General features: G+C 37.8%; 1 protein-coding gene across 19 annotated transcripts in view; it reads left to right on the forward strand.

The window, feature by feature from the left end:
- SEC31A (SEC31 homolog A, COPII component) overlaps positions 1 to 22,229 on the forward strand; it is an 85,665-nt gene that overhangs the window by 967 nt on the left and 62,469 nt on the right. For all 19 annotated transcript variants that reach the window (XM_081812218.1, XM_081812219.1, XM_081812220.1 and 16 more), the window contains exons 2-7: positions 27 to 106; positions 2,456 to 2,530; positions 3,787 to 3,979; positions 4,336 to 5,492; positions 21,074 to 21,156; positions 22,063 to 22,186. In XM_081812218.1, coding sequence (XP_081668344.1) covers positions 5,386 to 5,492; positions 21,074 to 21,156; positions 22,063 to 22,186 — 314 coding nt within the window. In that variant the 5' untranslated portion in view covers positions 27 to 106; positions 2,456 to 2,530; positions 3,787 to 3,979; positions 4,336 to 5,385. The remainder of the gene's footprint in view (positions 1 to 26; positions 107 to 2,455; positions 2,531 to 3,786; positions 3,980 to 4,335; positions 5,493 to 21,073; positions 21,157 to 22,062; positions 22,187 to 22,229) is intronic.

Raw genomic sequence — 22,229 nt, forward strand, 5'->3', positions numbered from 1 at the left:
AATTTTTTCATTTCCTTCTCCAGCAGGCAAGAGTGATTCCAACATTTCCAAGCCAGATTGCTTTTTTCCCCTTTTTGTTTACTTAGTCCAGATTCCTGCCAAAAAGGTATTACTTATTCACATCTACTTTTGCATTATAATATGCTTATATCTTGCTTGAACGAAATTAACAGAGCTTTTGTAGATGTAGTTTTCTTAAAGTCACATGGCCTAAGGATAGTCCTGAATTTGGGGGAAATTGATCCATGGGGATGTGCTTGGTTGGCTGTTATATGTGCAAAGGGTAGGACCTGGATTTAATTCACCTTCAGTTTGTTAGACTATTAGAAACTTTTCTAATACTCAACCAATTAAGACCCAAATAAGGCTAAGTAGAGAGAAAAATTTTCTATTAGAAAATTTTCTACTACAGAGAAAAAAATTGGTGCTTCAGTTTTTTGGGTAAGAGTTTTACTGACTGTTACATACCATACAACTAACCTACATATAAAGTGTACAAATCAGTGGGGTTTAGTATATTCGTGAGTTGGGCAACCATCACCACAATCAGTTTTAGAACATTTTTATAACCACCCTTACCCCCCCCCCCCGCCCCTGCAAAAAGAAAACCCATTCTCATTAACATTCACTCCCTCTATCTTCCCTACCCTCAGTTCTTGGAAACCACTAATTTTTTTGGTGTAGATTTGCCTATACTGGAGATTTCTTATGAATGGAATCAGAAACTAATACATGGTCTTTTGTTTGTGGTTTCTTTCACTTAGAATGTTTTTAAGGTGCATCCATATTTTAGTGGGTATCAGTACTTCATTTTTTTTTAATTGCCAAAAGTATGGATATACTGCCATGATTTTATTTATCCATTCATCAGTTAAACATTTGGGTTGTTTCCATTATGGGGGGGCTATTATGGATAATTCTGTGAACGTTAGTGTACAAGTTTGTGGACATATGTTTTCATTTCTTTTGAGTATATACCTCAGGGTGGAATTGCTGGGTCATATGCTAACTTACGTTTAAACTCTTGAGGATATGTCAAACTGTTTCTCCAAAGTGGCTGGACCATTTTACATTCCCACTAGCAGTGGATGAGGATTCCATTTTCTCCACGTTCTTGCGAGTGTGAAGTTGTACTTCATTGTGGTGGTTGCCCAATTTTTAAGGACTTGGGGTTTGTAGGGAACTTGCTAGAGGATGCTCCTTGAGTGTAGAGGCAATGTCTAAGGTGAATTTGTCTTCACAGTCTCTGGCACACAAATAGATAAAGTATGTTCTATAACATACGTGTTTCTGAAAAATACCTCTGCTCAGAAAAATTGTGCATCTGAAAGAAGCAGAGCTTATAGGGAAAAAAGAAAGTTAGCATTGATTACTCGAAATCTGTGCAATTTGATAATCTCTAAAATAGTGATCAGTACCTGGGGAAGTACTCCTAAGACCTCCCATCCCCTGCAAGGTAACTTAAGTGGAGACTGCCGTAGGGTATATTAAAAGAATGAGGCTGGTGGATGCTAGACAGTACAGATAGAAGTGGAGCTCGGAGTATAATAATGGGCTGCTAAATGGTATAACCTGTTGAGCACCTGAGAGCATGTGGGTGGAGCTGGGGAGGTAGCCCCAGGTGGAGGCTCTCATTTTTCATTTTCTTAAGTTAGAGTTGAAAGTACCCCTGCAGCCAGTTAAGCATCATGGGTTCGGAGGAAAAGAGGGCTTTTCTTTCTGCTTAATTGGATTCCAGATACTGTGGCTGTCCTAGGAAAGATGAAACTGTGGCTCTCAACGTTATTCTCAAGGCATTCTCGTACAAACGAGTTACTGAAAACTGCTATGCTGCAAAACAGATTTACTTTTTTTTAAGATTTTATTTATTTATTTGATAGAGACACAGTGAGAGAGGGAACACAAGCAGGGGGAGTGGGAGAGGGAGAAGCAGGCTTCCCGCCGAGCAGGGAGCCCGATGTGGGGCTTGATCCCAGGACTCTGGGATCATGACCTGAGCCGAAGGCAGACGCAGCGACTGAGCCACCCAAGCACCCCAAAACAGATTTACTTTAATGGTGTAGACTGATTAAATGAAAAACTCACTTTATGGGAACCACGAGGAGTCACTGCCCTAGGTATTCTTTAGGGCATACTTCTGGATAGGGAAATATGCAATCTTTCATAAATGTGTAATTTTTTTTGAGTTGTATTTATGTATCTTTATATTTGGTTATAACTTTTACATTTTTGTTGCTATTTTACTGGTGACACTGAGGTTCTCAATTTGATCATTTGATTATCTTTGCTTCCTCCAATAACTTCATATCCAATGATTAAACCTTTTCACTGCTGTTCACATAATGAACCGTTGTGATTATTGAATATATAAATGAGGATATGTAAGCTGTATGAAAGGTATTATTGTAAAAGGCATTGACCATTGTGCAATGTAATTTAAAATACCTTTTTTCAGGAATTAATATTCTTGGAGATGTTGGAAAAAGATTCCTGGGCCTTGGAAGATAATTACTCCAAATATACAGGGGAGGTAGTGTATCAGTATATCTTTCTGTTTTAAATGTACTAAGTGTTCCTGGAACAATAGTACTGAGTTGGAAATAGAGGATTGTCCAAGTAAAGATTTGTGAAGGCTTTGGTGAAATATAATTTCCTGTTAGAGAATCTCATTAATTCGGTAGCTTGGGGAAAAAATAACAGCTAATGGTTATTGAACCATTATATGTCAGGCATTGTGCTAGCATTTTATACACAAGGTTTGTTCTTACACTGTTTCTCACAACAACCATATGAAAGCAAATAGACTATTTTAATTTAAGAGACAGGGAGGGGGTGGGGGCTGTTAGAGGATGCTCCTAGAGTATAGGAGAAGCCGAGGCGCCCACCCCCACCCCCGCCCACCGCAGGGGGAGAAGCAAGGCAGAGCTAGATCCCAGGACCGAGGTCATGACCGGAGCCGAGCCGAAGGCAAAGGCTTAATGAACTGAACCACCTAGGTACCTCGAAAGCAAATAGACTTTTTGCTTTCTAAGACTGGTATCTTCCTTGTTGAACACCTACCCTTTTGTCGGATTCCTTAGCTAGTTCTACTAGAACCCTTATTGCCCCAGTATATTAAAGTGTATTTCTAGTAACATTCTTGCAGAATTTTTCATCCTTTCAGTTCAGAAAGCCTTGGGGTTTGGAAGTTATTGATGACCAACTGTAAAAAACTGTTCTGAATCTGATCCTTTCTCCAAAATTTCAGATCTTTTCAGTTCATAAGTTGTACATTTTACCTTTTTTTAAAAGGTGTATTTATTTAGGGGCACCTGGGTGGCTCAGTCAGTTAAGCGTCTGCCTTCAGCTCAGGTCATGATCCCAGGGTCCTGGAATTGAGCCCCACATTGGGCTCCCTGCTCAGTGGGAAGTCTGCTTCTCCCCTTCCCCTGCTCCTGTTCTCTCACACTCTCTCATGTGCATGTTCTCTCTCTCTTCTTTTAAGAAAGATTTTATTTATTTTTGAGAGAGAGAGAGTGAGAGAGAGCCCGTGCAACTGCAAGCGGCAGCGGGGGCAGGGGAAGGAGAGGAAGAGCTGAGTGGAGAGTGCAACGCAGGGCTCTGTCCCGGGACCCCAAGATCATGACCCAAGCCAAAATCAAGAATTGGCCACCCAACCAACTGAGCCACCCAGGCACCCCTACATTTTACTTTTTGAATATGGATTGTGGCCCTCTGTATTAATTATTGTTATGTAAAAATCACCCAAAACTTAGTAGTTTACAACAATAAACACTTATCTTACAGTGGGAGGAGGGTGAAGCGGAGAGACATCAGTTTTCCAGAGTCTGACTTGGCAAGCCTCAGTTCCTTGATGGCTGTTGGCTAAAGACCAGTTCTTCACCATGTGAACATAGGCTGCCTGAGTATCCGCACAACATGACAACTGGCTTCCACCAGAGGGAATGATCCAAGAGAGAAATGCCAAGACAACATGGAGGTGGGCACATACAAGGGTGTGAATACCAAAGGTGGAGGATTATTGGGGATCCTCTTGGAGGTCAACTACCACACTTGACTTTTTTTTTTTTTTTAACTGCTTCAATTTATTGAATCAAGAGTTTGATATTTCGTCAGATAATTAGAAGTATGAGAGCCTATGTATCAAATAAGTGCTCTCTTTTCTAAGGTGCACAGTTTCTTGGCCATGAATATATAAATTCCATAAGTGATGCTACATTCCTTTTGGAAATTTGCTAAGGATTGTATAAGAAAGCTCATTTTATAGCTAGAATACTCTACTTTGATCATATATATTTTTCTTGGACCAATTTCCCTTTTCCCAATTCTTCCTAGGTGGAGGTGGCTAGAGAAGACTATAGATATAAGTACTCCTGGTATTTGCTTGGGATGCAGACTGACTTAGGTTGAAATTTGTTTCCAGTTTTTGAAGGAACATAATCCAATTATTTAAAGGCACTTATGCAAATATTTGACATGGGATGGAATAAAGGTATAAATATGCAGCAGCAGCTTTAGGCACTTTGTGTCCTTTTCCTCAAAAGCTTGATATTTATCCAATATGGTGAGTATACATTTCTTTTTTTTTTTTAAGTAGGCTCCACACCCAGCATGGAGCCCAACACAGGGCTTGAACTCACAACCCTGAGATCAAGAATCAGACACTTAAACTGACTGAGCCACCCGGGCACCCCATACTTCCTTTTCTTTCTGTTGCTCCCCTCCCCCCATGGGCTTCTGTCCCTCTTAATGAGCAAAATATAGACTTGGCAAAGCAATCAGAATGCCCATAATTGGCAGAATTCTAATTAATGCCAAGGATTTGTAATCTTTGGAGTCTTCTTTTCCCTTTATCACTGCTTTGTTAGGAGTGACAACTCTCCCCCTTTTCCTTTAAAGCTTATGTGCTTCTAATGATTGGAAACCTTGTCAAATAACAAAAAGCATTACATATAAAACAAGATATAACCAGTTTTGGAATGTATTAAGCTATAGTTATCCTTTCCATGTCAAGCTTAATGTTGAGAATACATTTCTAAGTTAGCATAAGGTAATCTGTGCAAAATAGATAAATAATACATTTGAAATTATCTTTGGTATGAGTTTTTTTTCCAATGATAGTAAAATTGGAGGTCTTAATCTGTTTATGAGAATTAAAATTTATAGAAATGTATATTTGTTCTTTAAAAAGGGCTAAACCATGGAAACCTTATGATTACAGCTTAAGTTGAAAATAGGAAAAAAATATAAATGTCCAATGATTAAACTTTTTCCACTGCTGTTCACATCATGATTTGTTGTGATTAATGTATGTGGATGAGGACATAATGGAAAAAGAAAATCATAGTGGGAGAAAAAAAGTATAGATAAGACTACAGTTTCTGTATGTTGATTTACTTATTAATGTTTTCCCTTTTAGGAATGAAATTGAGGGTTTTTCATAAAGAACATTTTGTCAGATTGATAAAAAATGTGAACGTTTATATAGTAAGGTAAGAGGTTTATTAATTTGTTAATTTTGACGAACAGAGAAAATCAGGTATCAGCAAACAATATGTGAGCATAATGTGGGTATCATACTCGAATTTTTTCCCCTTATTTCACCTTTGAAAGATAATATAATTTTCTAAATCAATAGATTTGATTCAGGATTGGCAATTGGGTGGCTGGGGTCAGGACTTTTAACTTTGATGATCATCTTTTCTCAAAAACAATAATGTAATTCATCCCCTGAAATTCTTAGAGATCATATATTCCAGGGTTTAAATTTGCTGAACTTTTAGATGTTCTATAAATGACTCTTTGATATGCCAATGAATGACCATCCTGTAACTTAAGCTTTATTCAAGAACAGTAGATAAGTAGGTAGTCAAAAGCTGGAAATCTCAAATCTAATACCAGATTAATCTGTCGGTGTGCATGTTGTCTTGGGGTGTTTCAAATCTGAGGAATATAAAGGAGAAAAATTTTTGCAAATACTCAAAATTGATTCACACACATTCTCTGTTTCATAAATTTGTACAAACAAAAGTTGATGTAAACTTTGCTTATATGCCTTAATGAAAAGATGTACAAAATAAGTGCATTCAAAAACAAAACTAAAACATTAATGGGATGGATGCTATTGTTACAGAAGTAAACATAGTGCTTGCTGGCTGGTATGGAATAAGTTGTAAACACATACAGTCTTGTGCCTTGTGATGACTGAAGCTTAACAGCCTGGACAACAGTAGATTTGTCCAGAACTTTACTTTTTTGCAGACCTCAAGATTACTGAAATGAGGGGAGGGGGCCTAAATTCTCAAAAGGATGTCTTTGGACTGTCTGCAAATCATAATATGAAGAATTATGTATTACTTTGTCTCCAGACATTTTTCCAGCTCCAGTGAGTAATTCAGTCTGGAACTAACAGTCCTTTGAGAAAACCTTCGGTTTTTATTTTGATCTATAGTTATGTTTGACTAGTAGTTAAACTGGGTTAAAAGTTGACTTATTTTGTGAACTAATACAGGTTTTTCTTTTTAGATACAGGTAGTCCTTACTTTGCATCATTCCAATATATGTGAAGATCAGTTTTCACAGTTTAGTTAAATAACACCAATTCCCCTACAACATGGTTGAAATTTCAGTTACCACGATAGTAACCAAATTGTTTCATAAGCTTTGCTGGTAGCTCTTTATTCCACAAATGATTATGGATATAAAAGATTGTCAGTAACCACTTATATCACTTCTTTCAAAAGTCTGTTGGTGATTGATCACTGAACATCTATTAGTTCACACACAGAGTAAAGCGTGTAGTTGTGTTGCCTACTTGTTTTCCAGTGATAAACCCCCCGACATTTTACAAAAATGGATAATCAAGAGGAAATTGGTCAACAAAGATGACAGGGCAGCAAAGAAAAAGTGGTAACACTGGAAGTGAAATTGGACGTCATTAGAAGATTTGAAAATGGTGACAGCATAGTGAAGACAAGATGAGACCTAGGCTGACATGAACCTATAGTATGAACCATCTTTTAAAAGTTCAGTGAAACTTTTAGGTAAAGTTGCTTCAACATTTTTTAGTTTAAATTGTACTAGGAACAGAAAGCCGTGTATGGTTGAAATGGAATGTTTACTTCTACTTGGGACTGAGGACTCTAATAAAAAACAAATCCCAATCAGTTTGGCTAGCATTCAAGCCATAGTGTTGAGGTTAGTTGCTGCACTGAAGGAAAATGCTTAACTACAAGGAGACTGAAAAAGAACATTTTACTGCTAATAAAGGCTGGTTTCGTCGTTGGCAAAGTCGGCATGAATTGATTAATTTTCCACTATCTGGTGAAGCTGCAAGCTCAGATAAGGATGCTACTGTGAAATTTGCACATTATTCCAAGAATCACAGGCAGTCCTTGCTTTGCACATTAGAAGACTACTGTGTAAAAACATCACAGGGTTTGGCTGTAATGTAAATGGAGTTCTAGAAGATACAGATGACTGGGAATGTTAACACTGCTGCGATTCAAGAAGTAGTTCTAGATATACAGCCAGGAGAATTTAGTAAAGGTGAACATAGTTATAAAGGAGGAAAGCAGTTGTGTGTTGTAAAGGATGAATACGTTTCAGAGGAAGTGATGCAGGTGAAAAACCACATTAAAGGAACTCTCAGATATTTCATGACGTTGAATGGGTAAAGAATAAAATTTTAGAAGCAGATCCAAACTCAGAGGAGTATGACAATTTGCCAAGGTGAAGAAAAGATTCTTGCTCCATATTGTAAATTATATGAGAGAGCAAGCACTATTCAAACTACTGTTGAGACTTTTCTGTAAATAAAACGCTATAATTTTCAATGTTTGTTTTAAATATTTTTTATATTTATAACCAACATCAAGAGAGTTTGACAGATTTTAAGGTTACAGAACAAGATTGTTAATCCCATAGATTAAGATTGCAGTTTCAGCTTGCATAGTCCCAACTCCCTGCATTTAAAACAAGCTAGGAACTCTCTATATTTAACCAGATATAAATAGGTTAAGTCTAGAAACAAATACACTTGATGATCACCAGTTATAATTGACATTTTTAAAAATATATTTATTTATTAGAGCAGGAGTGTGCACACAAGCAGGGGGAGCGGCAGGCAGAGGGAGCAGGCTCTCTGCTGAGCAAGGAGCCAGATACAGGACTTGATCCCAGGACCCTGGGATCATGACCTGAACAGAAGGCAGGCGCTTAACCAACTGAGCCACCCAGGCGTCCCTATAATTGACATTTTGCATATTGCCTTTGTATGCTATTATGTCAAGGCTTTTAAATAAATTTACAATACTGTATGTCTCATACTTTGATTTTGAGTATTAATCCATCTGTAGGTAAAATCCTCTCTAAAAGAGTAGGGATTGGCAAACTTGTAAAGGGCCATACAGTAAATACTTGAGGCTTTGCAGACTATTATGGTCTCTGTAGCAACTACTCAACTTTGCCCAAGTAGCACAAAAACCGCCATTGACAATACATAAACCACTGAAAGTGGCTATGTTCCAGTCATGAGACTTACTTCATGAAATACCTTTTTTACCTCACAGCCTACAAAAGCGGGTGAGGAGCAGGGAGCTTTGTAGTTTGACTTAATGCAATAGGAACATGTACATTAAATGATACCAAAGAATGTAATCACTGCTTGAATCATTGAGTTTTGGTGAAGTTGTTCGAATGAACATTTTCTCCATACCAGTGTACAATTCCAGGTAGTAGGAGGTCTGGGGTAGTAAGGACTTGGATGTTTCCTCTTTTTTTTTTTAATTTTTTTTTTTTTTTTTAAGATTTTATTTATTTGCGAGAGAGAGAATGAGAGACAGAGAGCATGAGAGGGAGGAGGGTCAGAGGGAGAAGCAGACTCCCTGCTGAGCAGGGAGCCCGATGCGGGACTCGATCCCGGGACTCCAGGATCATGACCTGAGCCGAAGGCAGTTGCTTAACCAACTGAGCCACCCAGGCGCCCCTGGATGTTTCCTCTTGACTCAAATGATAGGCCCACTTTTAAGTCGGATTTTTTATTGGCAACCTTTAGGTAAAAGCTGTAGGTAGAAATGGCTTTGTAGAACACTAGAAGTTAGCTATTGTAACCTAAGTAATCCGTTTAATCTATTTCTGTCCTAGAAAAATAAACTCGGCTTTTCAAATTAAAAGGGTGTTCAAAAGAGTGCAAAAATCCTACTCTCTAGTACTTAGAAGTGAAGGCGCTTTAGAGAAGGCCTGAGGAGATAATGTTGATCAGTGTAATGGAAAGAGAACTGCTCTAGTAGATCTGGGTTTGGTCCAGGTTCTGATCATTAGTAATACTAAGTGCTTTTCCTCTGGTTTTACTTTCTATGCTGCAGAACAACCCCTAAACTAAAGACGACATCCAGGCAATACATTAATTAAATGCCAGGGTCTGGCGGAGCTAGTAAAGTTCCAGTGACCAAGGGCAAACCTTAGTAGATCTCAAGTAGTACCATACGATGGTAACTGGACTACTTGACTCCACTATGCCCCTTTGGAGTAACAAAGTAAATATGTCCATAACAGACTTCATTTTTTTTAGTTTTATTTATTCATTTAAGAGAGCACAAGCAGAGGAAGCAGCAGACCCCGCTGAGCTGGGAGCCCAATATAGGGCTCGATCCCAGGGATCATGACCTGAACCAAAAGCAGACGAGCTTAACCCACTGAGTCACCCAGGCGTCCCCACAACAGACTCTGACCAGACCATTTGGTTTTTAAAGAAGTTCTCAAAACGCAATACCCTGAACCAACTGTGCAATTTTAAAAACCCAATCACAAATTAGTTACTGCAATTAGGGCCCTACAGCTCGTTTTCACGTGATTTGTCCGGTGTTGGCGGTGTTGCCCACGCCTCACAGGACTAACGCTACGTGGCGTTCCTGCGGGCCTCGGCCGTTCTTCGAGCAGACAGCTACACCCAGCAGGACTTTTCTTTTTCGAGTGCCCGGGTCATCGCACCCTCGCTCTTCACAACGGGTCGCCAGCCCCACAGGCGCGCAGGTCCCCGCCGGCCTCACCGCGGGCCCCGCGCCCGGGACTCTGCCTGCCTTCGCTCCCGGAAGTGCCGTGACGGGCAGCGCGCCAGAGTGGGCCGGGCGAGGCGTCGCTCCCGGAAGCGTCGGCCAGCCGGCAGGGAGGGGCTGCGGCTGCCACGTTGGAGCGGAACGTGGAGGTGGCCCTGGGGCTGGAGGAGGGGCGGCGGCGAATGCTGGGAGCGTCCGACGGGCGTCGCGCTAATACAGGAACCGGTCGCTGAGGGTCCCCGCCAGGTGTGTCTGCCTCTCCCCCACCACCCCGCGTCTTCTTCGCCGGCCTTCGGTCCTTGAGGTAGAGCACAGGCGAAAGCTGGGACCGCGGCATCTGTCTCCGCCGGTCCCCGTCAGCCTGCGGCCCGGTCTGTGGTGGCGGCGCGCCCCTGGTCTTCGTTTCGGGCCCGTCGGGACAACGCCTGGCGTCACGGCTGCTTCGGGGATCGCGTCGATCCACATCCGCCAACGTTTCCACTGCTGAGCAGGAGCTCCCCTGAGGCTTGCGACAGGGTGTCGTTCCAGGGCCGGTAACTGCGGTCTGAGGTTAGAAGACCCTCACACCCTTGGGCACAAAGAGGTGCGGGCCCGAAGGGCGAGGGAAGGAAGTAGACCTCAGGATCACTTTGGTTGACTTTAGTTTGGTGATGATTTTTTGTTTGATTTGGAACTGTTGCCAGGTTTAAAGGTTCATAGGTTTTTAACTGAAGGCTACTGTCATTGAAACGGGATTGGATTATTTCAAGGGTAGTCGCCAATCTCAGCCTGTACCTCGAAGGAAATCTCATTAAGTTGTATGTTTTGCTAATAAGTTATTCTAATGAGAGATTAAATTACAGGGCAGTTGTAAAACGAATCAAACTATTGCATGGGCTTGTGGGCATTATGAACTTTTTTGTGAGCTCAAGCAACTAATTTTATGTAGGTCTTTCTGAAGTTGCAGTGATAGTCTGTGATAAATCCTTTCTCCAAAACTGTCTTTTCTAACTATAGAATACTGAAATTTGACTGTCTTTGTAGCCACTTGTAACTGTATTCAATCGATAATTAGAGCCTCGCTCTTCCATCATACCGGACCATGTTTTCTGTACATACTGACTGCACTGGGGTTGGCCAAAGTTCACTCACCGTTTTTTAGTGGTTCTTCTGTGCTGTTTGTTTCTTACTCTCTTTTTTTTTTTTTTTAAGATTTTATTTATTTATTTGAGAGAGAGAATGAGACAGAGCATGAAAGGGGGGAGGATCAGAGGGAGAAGCAGACTCCCTGCTGAGCAGGGAGTCCGATGCGGGACTCGATCCTGGGACTCCAGGATCATGACCTGAGCCGAAGGCAGTCGCTTAACCAACTGAGCCACCCAGGTGCCCGTTTCTTACTGTCTCTTAAACAGCTCTGGGAAAGGTTTGTAGGCTCTAAGAGCTTTTGAATAACTTGAAGTGTTTTTGTAGTTGTGAATTTGTTACACATATCCGAAGTTATTTGGGAAATGTGAGATTGGAATGGATTTAGACTTATACTGCTTAATTTTGTATAAGCAGGTTCTTTTTGAAACTAATAACATAGGACAAAAAGAAATTTGTAACTGTAAAGAGCAGTGATTCTTAATTGGAATTCCACTCCCTTTTTAGGATCTGATGAAAGCATTGGATCACCTTCCTAGAAAAATGCATACACACACACACACAAGATTTTCTATATCATTTCATGAGGTTTACAGATCCTAAATTAAAAATTCTTGTCAGGTGATATTATTAAGTTGATTTTTACAGTGTTTTAGGAAATGTCATTCTTAGGTTAATTTCAGCTCAAAAAGTTTTATTTATTAGGTTCTAGATAAGTATGACAGCATTTAGTTCAGCACACAATTCTTTGATTTGGTTTTGGTTGAATGAGATGAGCCTAGAACATTGATAACACTAAATAAATCCTCTAGAACAAATGTGCCCATCCATAATAAGATATTTGCCCACACAAGATGGATTTTTACCAAACACAGTGCCAGCTAGAGATTGTTTGAGAGTAAGAGTTTCCAATCCTATTAACGCTTCCACTTTTTACTTTCTGATATATGAGTCATCTCTATATGTAGCAGTGTAAGTTTGGTATTTTTTAGACAGTAGTACTGTTGGGTTTTAGTACTGCTTTACAGAATTAGCAATTAGAAAATGAGCAGAAAGGCAAAAAAGCTTCCACTTAAATGCATGCATTTAACTACATGCATGTTGTGGGGAGAAACTTGGATGAAAAAATGAGTTATAGTCTGGAACATAAATTTTATTCAATAGATGTATTCTTTTTTAAAAAAGATTTATTTATTTATTAAAGAGAGATAGAGGGTGCGCACGCGCGCGCGGAGCGGGGAAAGGGGCAGAGAGAGAGAGAGAATCCCAAGGAGACTCCCGCTCAGCATGGAGCCTGATTCAGGGCCTCATCTCAAGAGATTAAGACCTGAGCCAAAACCAAGAGTCAGACGTTCAACTGACTAGCCACCCAGGTGCCCCTTCAGTAGATGTATTCTTGAAGATTCACTGGGATAAAATTGTGACTTTTGCAATAGCTGACATTTACAAGCATGTATTTACTGTGTGCCAGGCACTGTTCTAAGCAATCTGTGTAATGCCTCATTTAATTCTCACAACCCTTCTTTTTTTTTTTCTTAAGATTTTATTTATTTATTTGAGAGAGAATGAGAGCTGGAGAGAGAGTGATAAGAGCATGAGCACACACAGGGGGAGGAAGAAGTAGGCTCGCCACTGAGCCTGGAGCCCGACTCGGGACTTGATCCCAAGACCCTGGGATCATGACCTGAGCCAAAAGTGGACACTCAACCGACTGAGCCACCCAGGCGCTCCTCACAGCAGCCCTTCTTTTACATACTTTCATTATACTTATTTTACCAAGTGGGTAGCCAAGACACACATAGAGCATGTGAGAGCTAGGACAAGGTGGGGCTAGAATTTAAACTGAGGGTATGGCTCCAGATACCCTATCCTAAATTGCTGTGCCATCAATATTGTCTTGTAGATGACATATGTGAATAAGCCACTGTCCTCACAATTTTCTTTTTGTATTATCAGAATGATTTTGTTCTGTGTAAAATAGTCTTGAATGAAATAAGTCCGCATAGTGTGAATTCTAATCACATATGATATTGAAAAAAAATTGCACAAAGCTTTTAAAGCATGTCTCACTTGGGAAGTACACATGGTTTAATCTAAGCATTCTTCAGATTTTCAAGAAAATTAGTTACAACTAAATGATCATTTCTAAGAGAAGGAAATATGCAGGCAGTTATTTCCATAGTATTCTTAGTGTTTTGAGAATGATTGCAATGGATAAGATTATGGTACTCTTCTTTAATTAGATTCAGACCACATAGGGTAGTTCCAGGCCATTGTTGTAGTGATTTAAAAACAAACAAAAAACAGTATTGAAACCTTGTGTTCAGTACAAGTTAATAAGTGCAACTACATCTAGTGGAACATTGAGTGCTACTGACAAGAAATAGATGTTTATAAATGTTTGAATTCCCACTTAACTCTTTTATGTAGTTGTGAATTTGTTTCTTTCTCTTTCAGTAAATGTTACACATTAACTAAGTGTTCATGAATTAGGTAACCCTTGTTGTACCTTTGCTCTTAGACATACTGTAGTTTTATTCAGTTGGGTTTTTTAAATATATATAGCTGTTTTGTTTTCACTTTTAGAAATTATTCTAAAGCATCTTCTAAAACCTCTTTTTCCTCTAACGATACCTTCCCCTATTTTTTAAGTAAGAAAAGTTAAAGTTATTAAAGTTATTTTTTCCTTTAAACACTTAAGAATTTAAAAATTAAATGTTTTACCTGAAAGTAATCTTTCTAGCTTATCAATCTTTTTGTATTTCCCTAAATATAAACATTCAAAATCAAACAAAGCAAAACTTTTTATGTACTCACCCTGTATTAAGCAATTTTGATTCCAAAAAGGGTAAAAGTTGTAATATTTGATTGAAAAAAGACATTGTCTAGTTAATGAGATAAGATGACATATAAAACATTTAGTTAAAAAGGCAATGGAAAAATATGTAACAGTATGTGCTAATAGAATGTTACAAAGTTTTGTTAAGATAGAATAAGACACTTTATTATAAAATGCTTAAAGTGGTACGGTTAAGAGAGGTTAAGAGATTATGTCATTGTGGATTGGATCATTAGGGTACTTCGCATGAAGGAGCTGGGACTTGAACTTACTATTAAAAACAATTGGCTGAGAGGAAGACGGCATTTCATTTATAGAAAATAGGCTTCTTTTTCACTTCTTAGAAAATTGAGATTTTTCCTTTTTTCAGAATAGTCTTAGGAAACTAGATGTGTAGTTTTCTTGATTAATCTCATGATTATGATAATTTTAAAAAGTAGTTAGCTTATTAAAACCCATACTTACCTATGTGCTAGGCATTGTGTTTGGCCCTATGTAAAATACGTTATCTCATTAAAACTTCACAACATCCCATGAGGTAGTCAGTCTTATCCTCATTTTACAGATGGGGCTCATGGAGGTTTAACAGTGTGTTCAAGGTATCATAAGTAGCAGAGCCAATATTCAGATCGAGCATTGACTCCAGAGGCCCTGCTGCTTTTAACCACATGATTCAACCTCCTTAATCCACTTTTGCCTAACCTAGCAGTTTCTAAAATATGCTTCTTCTTCTCTCTCTCTTTTTTTTAAAGATTTTATTTATTTATTTGAGAGATAGAGCAGGAGGAGGGGCAGAGGGAGAGGGAGAAGCAGACTCTCTATGGGCAAGCTCCATCCCAGGGCCCTGGGATCACGACCTAAGCCAAAAGCAGACTATTAACTAACTCAACCACCCAGGCACCCCCGTTAAGAAATGTCCTCATGCATCCTAGTTGCTTTGTCATTATTTCTTCTAAATGGTGGTATGTCTTCTATGATTAAAATTGAATACCTGAATTTGTTGGGGTAACAAGTAAGAGTGTGGACTCCGGAAGTAAATTTCAGAGTTCAAATCTTGGCTCTACCCCTTGCTAGCACGTACAAATTATTTAATCTTTCTGTGCCTTCATTTTTATTATCTGTAAAATGCTCTTCAAGTATAAACAGTTTGAACGTGTAAGGCATAGGGTGTATTGTTAGTCTAAGGCCCTCTTACGGAAACTATTGGAGCATGAACTTCATCTCCAGAGATGAGTAAGAAAGCTGGCAAAAAGTACTTTTGGAGAGCATTAAATATATTTAACTATAGACCTGAGACTAAAATGAAAGTGGAAATAAGGAAGAAAGAATAAAATGTGTATGTTAAATATCTGATAATGTAGGAATTGGTTATAAAACTTTAAAAAATTAAGAAGTGGGAAGTAGGAAAAAATTGGAGGTAAATAAGTTTATGGATCGCTTCATCTGTAATGGCTGGGAGTCAAAGGACATCCTTTAAAGCTGACAAATCAGTTGGTAGAAGTATAAACATATTCAACAGTACAAAGGTAAACACTGAGAAAGATAATACTATTGACTATAACTGTGTAGTACAAGAAGGGCAGTAAGATTATGTAAACTAATTTCATTAGTGCTTATAGTAATTACTGTGAAAGAAATAAAGGATTAATAGTACTCAATGAAATTATTTTAAATTATAAAGATAGAACCAGAAATACATATTAGAAGAAAAATACAAGTCATCCTAATTATCAGAAAAATTACAAATACACAAATAGGGACAACAGGAAAAGTTTTTTTTTAATTATAAAACCAAACTAAATAGCAAAGTAATATAGAAGTAAGAGCAACCATATCTGTCAAATCAGGAGAAAATTTTATATCAGTAAATTTCATATGGCCTTATTAGCTAAGCTATTTAAAAATTTTCAAATTGGATCACCAGGCAAAATCTGATTTTATTTATTTATTTATTTATTTATTTATTTTGCTGTATTTAAGGCAGCCAGTGAAAACAAAGTGGTTCAGAAGTTGAAACAAGGGCAAAAACATATACATAAAGGCACATAAAAAGTAAGCTAGGGTATTGGTCTTAATATGAGACAAAATGAAATTCAGGCCCAAAGCCTTACTTAAGATGAAGAAGAATTCAAAGTTAAAATGTGTATTTGACAATAAACATTTAACATTATGAATATCTGTCAACCAAGTAACAATATTAAATACAAAGTAACTTTCATAAAGCAACTTTCAGGAGGTACCAGGAAAAATAGGCATAAATACATTAGTAGTAAGTGACTTTTGATTCAGTATCCTTGGTCCAGGGAAGATTAAATGGAAAAACAGTAAGACTGTAGATGACCAAACAATTTAGTCAAATAGGGTAGATTTAATTAATGTATATTGAACTTGACCCTGAAAACAGTGTACCCCTTCTTTTTAGATCTCATTTACAGAGACTTCTCTATAGCCCCCAAAGAAAACTTCAATACATTTTAGAAAGGAGAAACAGTATAGAAAAATCCCAATGCACTTGCATATTAAGTTTAAACAACTCTTGGATCAATGGAGAATACAAATGAAAATTGTAGAATATATAGATGACTGTAGTGATTAGAACACTAGAAATATATGGAATCTAGCTAAAGCCGTGCTCAGAGGAAATTCAAAGCTTTAAGTACTTATACCAATAAATAATAAAAATGAGTGGGTTAAGCAGTTAACTCAAAAAGTTAGAAAAAGATCTAAGTAAATGAAAAGAAGGTAGAAGAAAGGGATTAATAAAAGTAAAAGAAATTAATGAATTAGAAAACAAAGCAGAACTAATTGGCTGTTTGAAAATAGACAAATCGCTAGTTAAGCTAATCAATTATTAAAGAGGAGGGTAGGGGGAAACAAAAATACATGTAATAAATAAAGACTAATAATCATAAATAGCAAAAATTTAAAGATTACTGAGTGTTGGTTGTTCAAGTCTTAAAAAATGAGAAAATCTGGGGCACCTGGGTGGCTCAGTTGGTTAAGCGACTGCCTTCGGCTCAGGTCATGATCCTGGAGTCCCAGGATCGAGTCCCGCATCGGGCTCCCTGCTCGGCAGGGAGTCTGCTTCTTCTTCTGACCCTCCCCCCTCTCATGTGCTCTCTCTCTCTCTCTCATTCTCGCTCTCAAATAAATGAATGAAATCTTTAAAAAAAAAAAAATACTCTAAAAAAAATGAGAAAATCTGTAAAAAAAAAAATGAAGGATTATCATAGGAAAATATAATTTACAAAAAATGACCTTGAATAAAGAAAATTCAAATAGATCAATTTCAGTAGAAGAAATAGAGAAAATTAGCAGAGGAGCAACTCCTCCCCAAAAAGCATCTGGCCCAGATGTTTCATGAGAGAATTCTGCTAAATCTTTGAAGAACGAATAATTTCAGTTCTACTGTTGAAACTGTTTCAGGGCATAGAAAAAGATGGAAAACTTCTACATTTGGGGGGCGCCTTGGTGGCTCATCAAGCCCTGTGTCGGGCTCCCTGCTCAGTGGGGGGGAGTCTGCCTCTCCCTCTGCCTCTCCCCTCCTCTCGTGCTCTCTCTTAAATGAATAAAGTCTAAAAAAAAAAAAAAGAAAACTTCTGCATTTTTTATGAAGCGAGTATAATATTGATATCAAAACCTGATGAAGATTGCATAAAAGAAGAAAAGTATAGATGCAGTCTTACAACTCCAGAAGCAAAACTGTGTTAAACAAATGGAATCTAGCAGCACATTAGCAGAATAATACATCATGAGAAGTTTATTCAGGGTAGAAAAAGATGGTCCATATTAGGAAATCTATTAGTATAATCTTTTTATTGATAAACCTAAGAAGAAGAATCTGTGGTCATTCTGATTACCTCATGAAAAGCATTTGACAAAATTCAAAACCCAGTATAAATAGCATTCAATAAAACAGTAATTGATGACTGATTTCCTTATATACGTTTATATATGTGCATATGTATGTGTATTTCAAAACCTAAAGTCATGTCCCATGGTGATATAATAGGCTTTCCTACTAAAGAAAGGAACAAGACAAGAAATTACACTGTTATCACTACTGCTTAATATGGTAGTACAAATACTATTAGCCTTTGTATAACAATACCAGGAAGACCGTCTATGTAATGGGTGTGGGGTGGGGGTGAGCCACATTTACAAACCAAAGATAAAATACTTAGGAATAAACAAACCCAAATGTCAAAAAATTGAAAATAATACTGAAAGATAAAAAAGGCTTAAAAGACAACATGTTCTCATTGGAAAGATTGAACATTGTGTCAGTTTCTCCATAAATTAATACAGTAATTTGATGCACATTCAGTAAAAATATTAACATTCTCTTTTTTCTGGAATTAGACAAAAACTATTCTAAAGTTTATGTAATAAAATAAACAGTGATAGCAAGGAAAATAGTATGGGAGAGAAGCAATGGATAAGGGTTATGGGAATCATACTCCTAAAAAGCCTAAGTATTTAAAACAGTAGAGTGCTTGGGGCTCCTGGCTGGCTACTGATCTCAAGGTTGTGCTCACTTTGGCAGCACATATACTAAAATTGAAATGATCTCAGGGTCGTGAGTTCAAGCCCCACATTTGATATAGAGATTGCTTAAATAAATAAACTTTAAAAAGTGGAATGTCTAGCATGTAAATAAATGGACATAAGGAATGGAAATCCAGAAATATACCTAAATATGTACAGGAATGTAGATCCTAACCTACATCCTAATACCTACAGGAATATAAACATAGGGGCGGCTGGGTGACTCAGTTGGTTAAGCAACTGCCTTCGGCTCAGGTCATGATACTGGAGTCCCGTGATCGAGTCCTGTGTCCTGTGTTGGGCTCCCTGCTCAGCAGGGAGTCTGCTTTTCCCTCTGACCCTCCCCCTCTCGTGCGCTCTCTCTCTCATTCTCTCTCAAATGAATAAATAAAATCTTTTAAAAAAAAAAGGAATATAAACATAAATAGTAAATCCAGAAATAAACCTAAAGATAGGAACTTAGTACATGGTAAAAGTGATATCATAAAATTGTAGGAAAAAGACTTTTCAATAAATGATTTCATTGTAATAAGAAAGAAAAAACTATGAACACACATTGTATACCAGTATCGTATTCCAGGTCCTGAGTCAAAATTTAAATGAAAAGAAAAAGCCACAAGTGAATTTGCGTAGAAGAAAAATATGGGTGAATTTCTTCATAATCTTGGCATGCAGAAGGTCTTTCTACCTAATCAAAATTCAGGAACCATTTTTTAAAAAGTGATAAATTTGGCTATTAAAGCGTGGTACATCCATACAATGGAATATTTTTCAGTGCTAAAAAGAAACGAGCTACCAAGTCACAAAAAGACAGGGAGGAATTTTAAATACCTATTGCTAAGTGAAAGAAGCCAATTTGAAAAGGCTATGTACTATATAATTATAACTAAATAACATTCCAGAAAAGGCAAAACTATAGAGAGAATAAAGAGATCAGTGGTTGCCAGGAGGGAGGAGGAGGGATGGAGGAGAGGGATAAAGAGTTGGAGCACAGAATTTTTAGGGCAGGAAAACTTCTGAAAGATACTCTGTGGATGGGTGGATTTGGGTGGGTGAATGTGTCATTATTCGATTGTCAAAACCCATAGAAAACCCAAAGAGTGAACTCTAAAGTAAATCATGCACTTTGCTTGATAATGATGTGTCAATATAGGTTGGACTGCAACAAATGTACCACTGTGGTGCCGGACAGTTTATGGTGGGAGAGGCTGGGGTAGGGGTGAGCGGAGGAGGGGCGGGGAGGAGGTAGGGAGGTGTGTGAAAACTCTGTAGTTTTCACTCAGTTTTTCTGTGAACCTGAAACTGCTCCGGTAAATAAAATCTATTTTTTAAAAAATCAAAATCTTGTGAAATGTAAAAAACAAACCCATAACCAAAATAAAATAAAGTCTGACAACTCAATAAAAAAAAGGCAAGTAACATAGACAAGAATAGACAGAAAAGGTGACAGAGAAGGAAATATGGATGACCCATAACCATAAAAAAAGATGCTCAACATTATGGCATGAGAAATGCAGATTGTAACTACTCAGAGTAAACATTTTTCACCTATCATTGGTAAAAATCTAAAAGTGTTACTCTAGTAAGGCTGTAGGGGAGTGTGAAAAGGTACAGATACCCTGGAGGGCAACTTGGCAATAACCATCCGAATTAAAATTGAATTTATCTTTAACCCAGCAGTTTTACTTCTGGAAATTTATAGCTATCCTGGCCCACGAATGAAATAACATGTAGATATGGCTATTTATTTCAGCATTGTTTGTAAAAATAGCAAAAGATTAAAAACAACTCATGTGTTCACCAGTAGTGAACTAAGTAAGTAAATTATGGTACATCTTACAGTGGAATACTGTGCCATGTGAATGTATTTATGTACAATAACAAAGTTTTTTTTTGAAGGTACAACACAGTACTTGCTGAATTTTTATACCGGAGTAACTTTAACAGAGAATATATAAACTAGTGGTGTGTGGAATTGTAGCTTAGAGTGACCAGCTTCTTAAAATTTCTGCTAAATTTATCTTTAAAATCTGTAGGCTTACTATATTCTTCTCTGTAATTAGCCTTTAAAATTAATTTTTAAAACTGCTCTTAGTCACTTAGTAATCCTGATCCAGGAAGATGTACCTTGTTTATTGTGTGCTTTCTCCTAGTCTGATACACTGTCACCCATCCTCACCTGAGAAGTATATTGTGTAGGAAAATTAATCCCTCAGGTACTACCCTATATTGTGTTTTTTTTTTTTAAGTTTTTTTCCAGACTGATTTTTCAGTTGAAGGACTATAATTTGTAAACAATTAGAAAAGCCCTATATTTGTCTCAAAATAATTTAACAAGTTTTTCTTCTTTCTAATATTGACTGTTCCCACCAAATGATACCTAAACCAGTTTGATTTATTGGCATTTGGACTAATGAAGAAGTGGTTGGTTCAGTATATTTCTATGTAAAAAATGTTTGTGTTCTAGGTTACATGTTCAATATATTTCTATGTAAAATATTCTCTTTAGCAGGATGAAGTTAAAGGAAGTAGACCGTACGGCCATGCAGGCCTGGAGCCCTGCCCAGAATCATCCCATTTACCTAGCTACAGGTAAGTTCAACAGAGAGAAGATAGTATGAGTCACTTAATTTCTTCTTTTCCACATTTGGTTTATTCATACCTGTCCTTTAAAACTCATTTCGAGCTTCATCTCTTCTAGAAAGCTTCTCCTTCCCTAACGAGATAACTCCATCCTCCCTTTCAGCTGAGTTTAATGACCTTCCTCTGCGTTCCCTTTAGCACCTTGTTCATCATAGCATTAATCATGATAGGGGCGCCTGGGTAGCTCAGTCAGTCAAGTGCCTGCCTTTGGCTCAGGTCATGATCCCAGGGTCCTGGGATTGAGCCCCACATCGGGTTCCCTGCTCAGCAGGGAGTCTGCTTTTCCCTCTCTCTCTCTCTCTGCCCCTCCCTCACTCATGTGCGCACGCACACACACACACACACACACACTCTTTCTCAAATAAATAAATTTCTTAAAAAAATCATATTTATAGTGTCTTCCTCACTTCATAAGAATTATGTTTCATCTTTATTCCTCCACTATTAAGCACAAGAGATAACATGTAAAAAAAAGTTAATAAATATCAGTTTGAATGAAGAACAATTTTGATGCTAGCATTTTTATATAAAAAGAGAGTTACATCATTTATGACTATAAGCAGGTATAGTAAATCAAGAGACTGTTTGTACAGAGAGCTTTTAAAATATCTACAGGTTTAAAAAGTTATCTGCACTATCTGCTCTCACAAACATCATCTCCAAGCCTTGTATCAGAATCTCATTGCTATAGTAATTTAAGCATCTGTTCAATGACATGCATCCTGAGATGTTAGTCACTAATGGAGCATTCGTGAGTGAGATCATTGGAAAACATGCATTTAATTTCTGTTTTGTGAGGTTTTCTCTGAGTCTTTTATTTTTGCATTGTAGTTACCATAAATGTATTTTCCGTAGGAACATCTGCTCAACAATTGGATGCAACATTTAGTACCAGTGCTTCCCTTGAGATATTTGAATTAGATCTTTCTGATCCATCCTTGGATATGAAATCTTGTGCCACCTTCTCTTCTTCTCATAGGTATGAGATTGATGAATCTTAAATTCACATTACTTATGGTTGT

This window comes from Leptonychotes weddellii, chromosome 2 (genome assembly GCF_054177405.1).
Source record: "Leptonychotes weddellii isolate Sample4059 chromosome 2, ASM5417740v2, whole genome shotgun sequence".
NCBI classification, from domain to species: domain Eukaryota; kingdom Metazoa; phylum Chordata; class Mammalia; order Carnivora; family Phocidae; genus Leptonychotes; species Leptonychotes weddellii.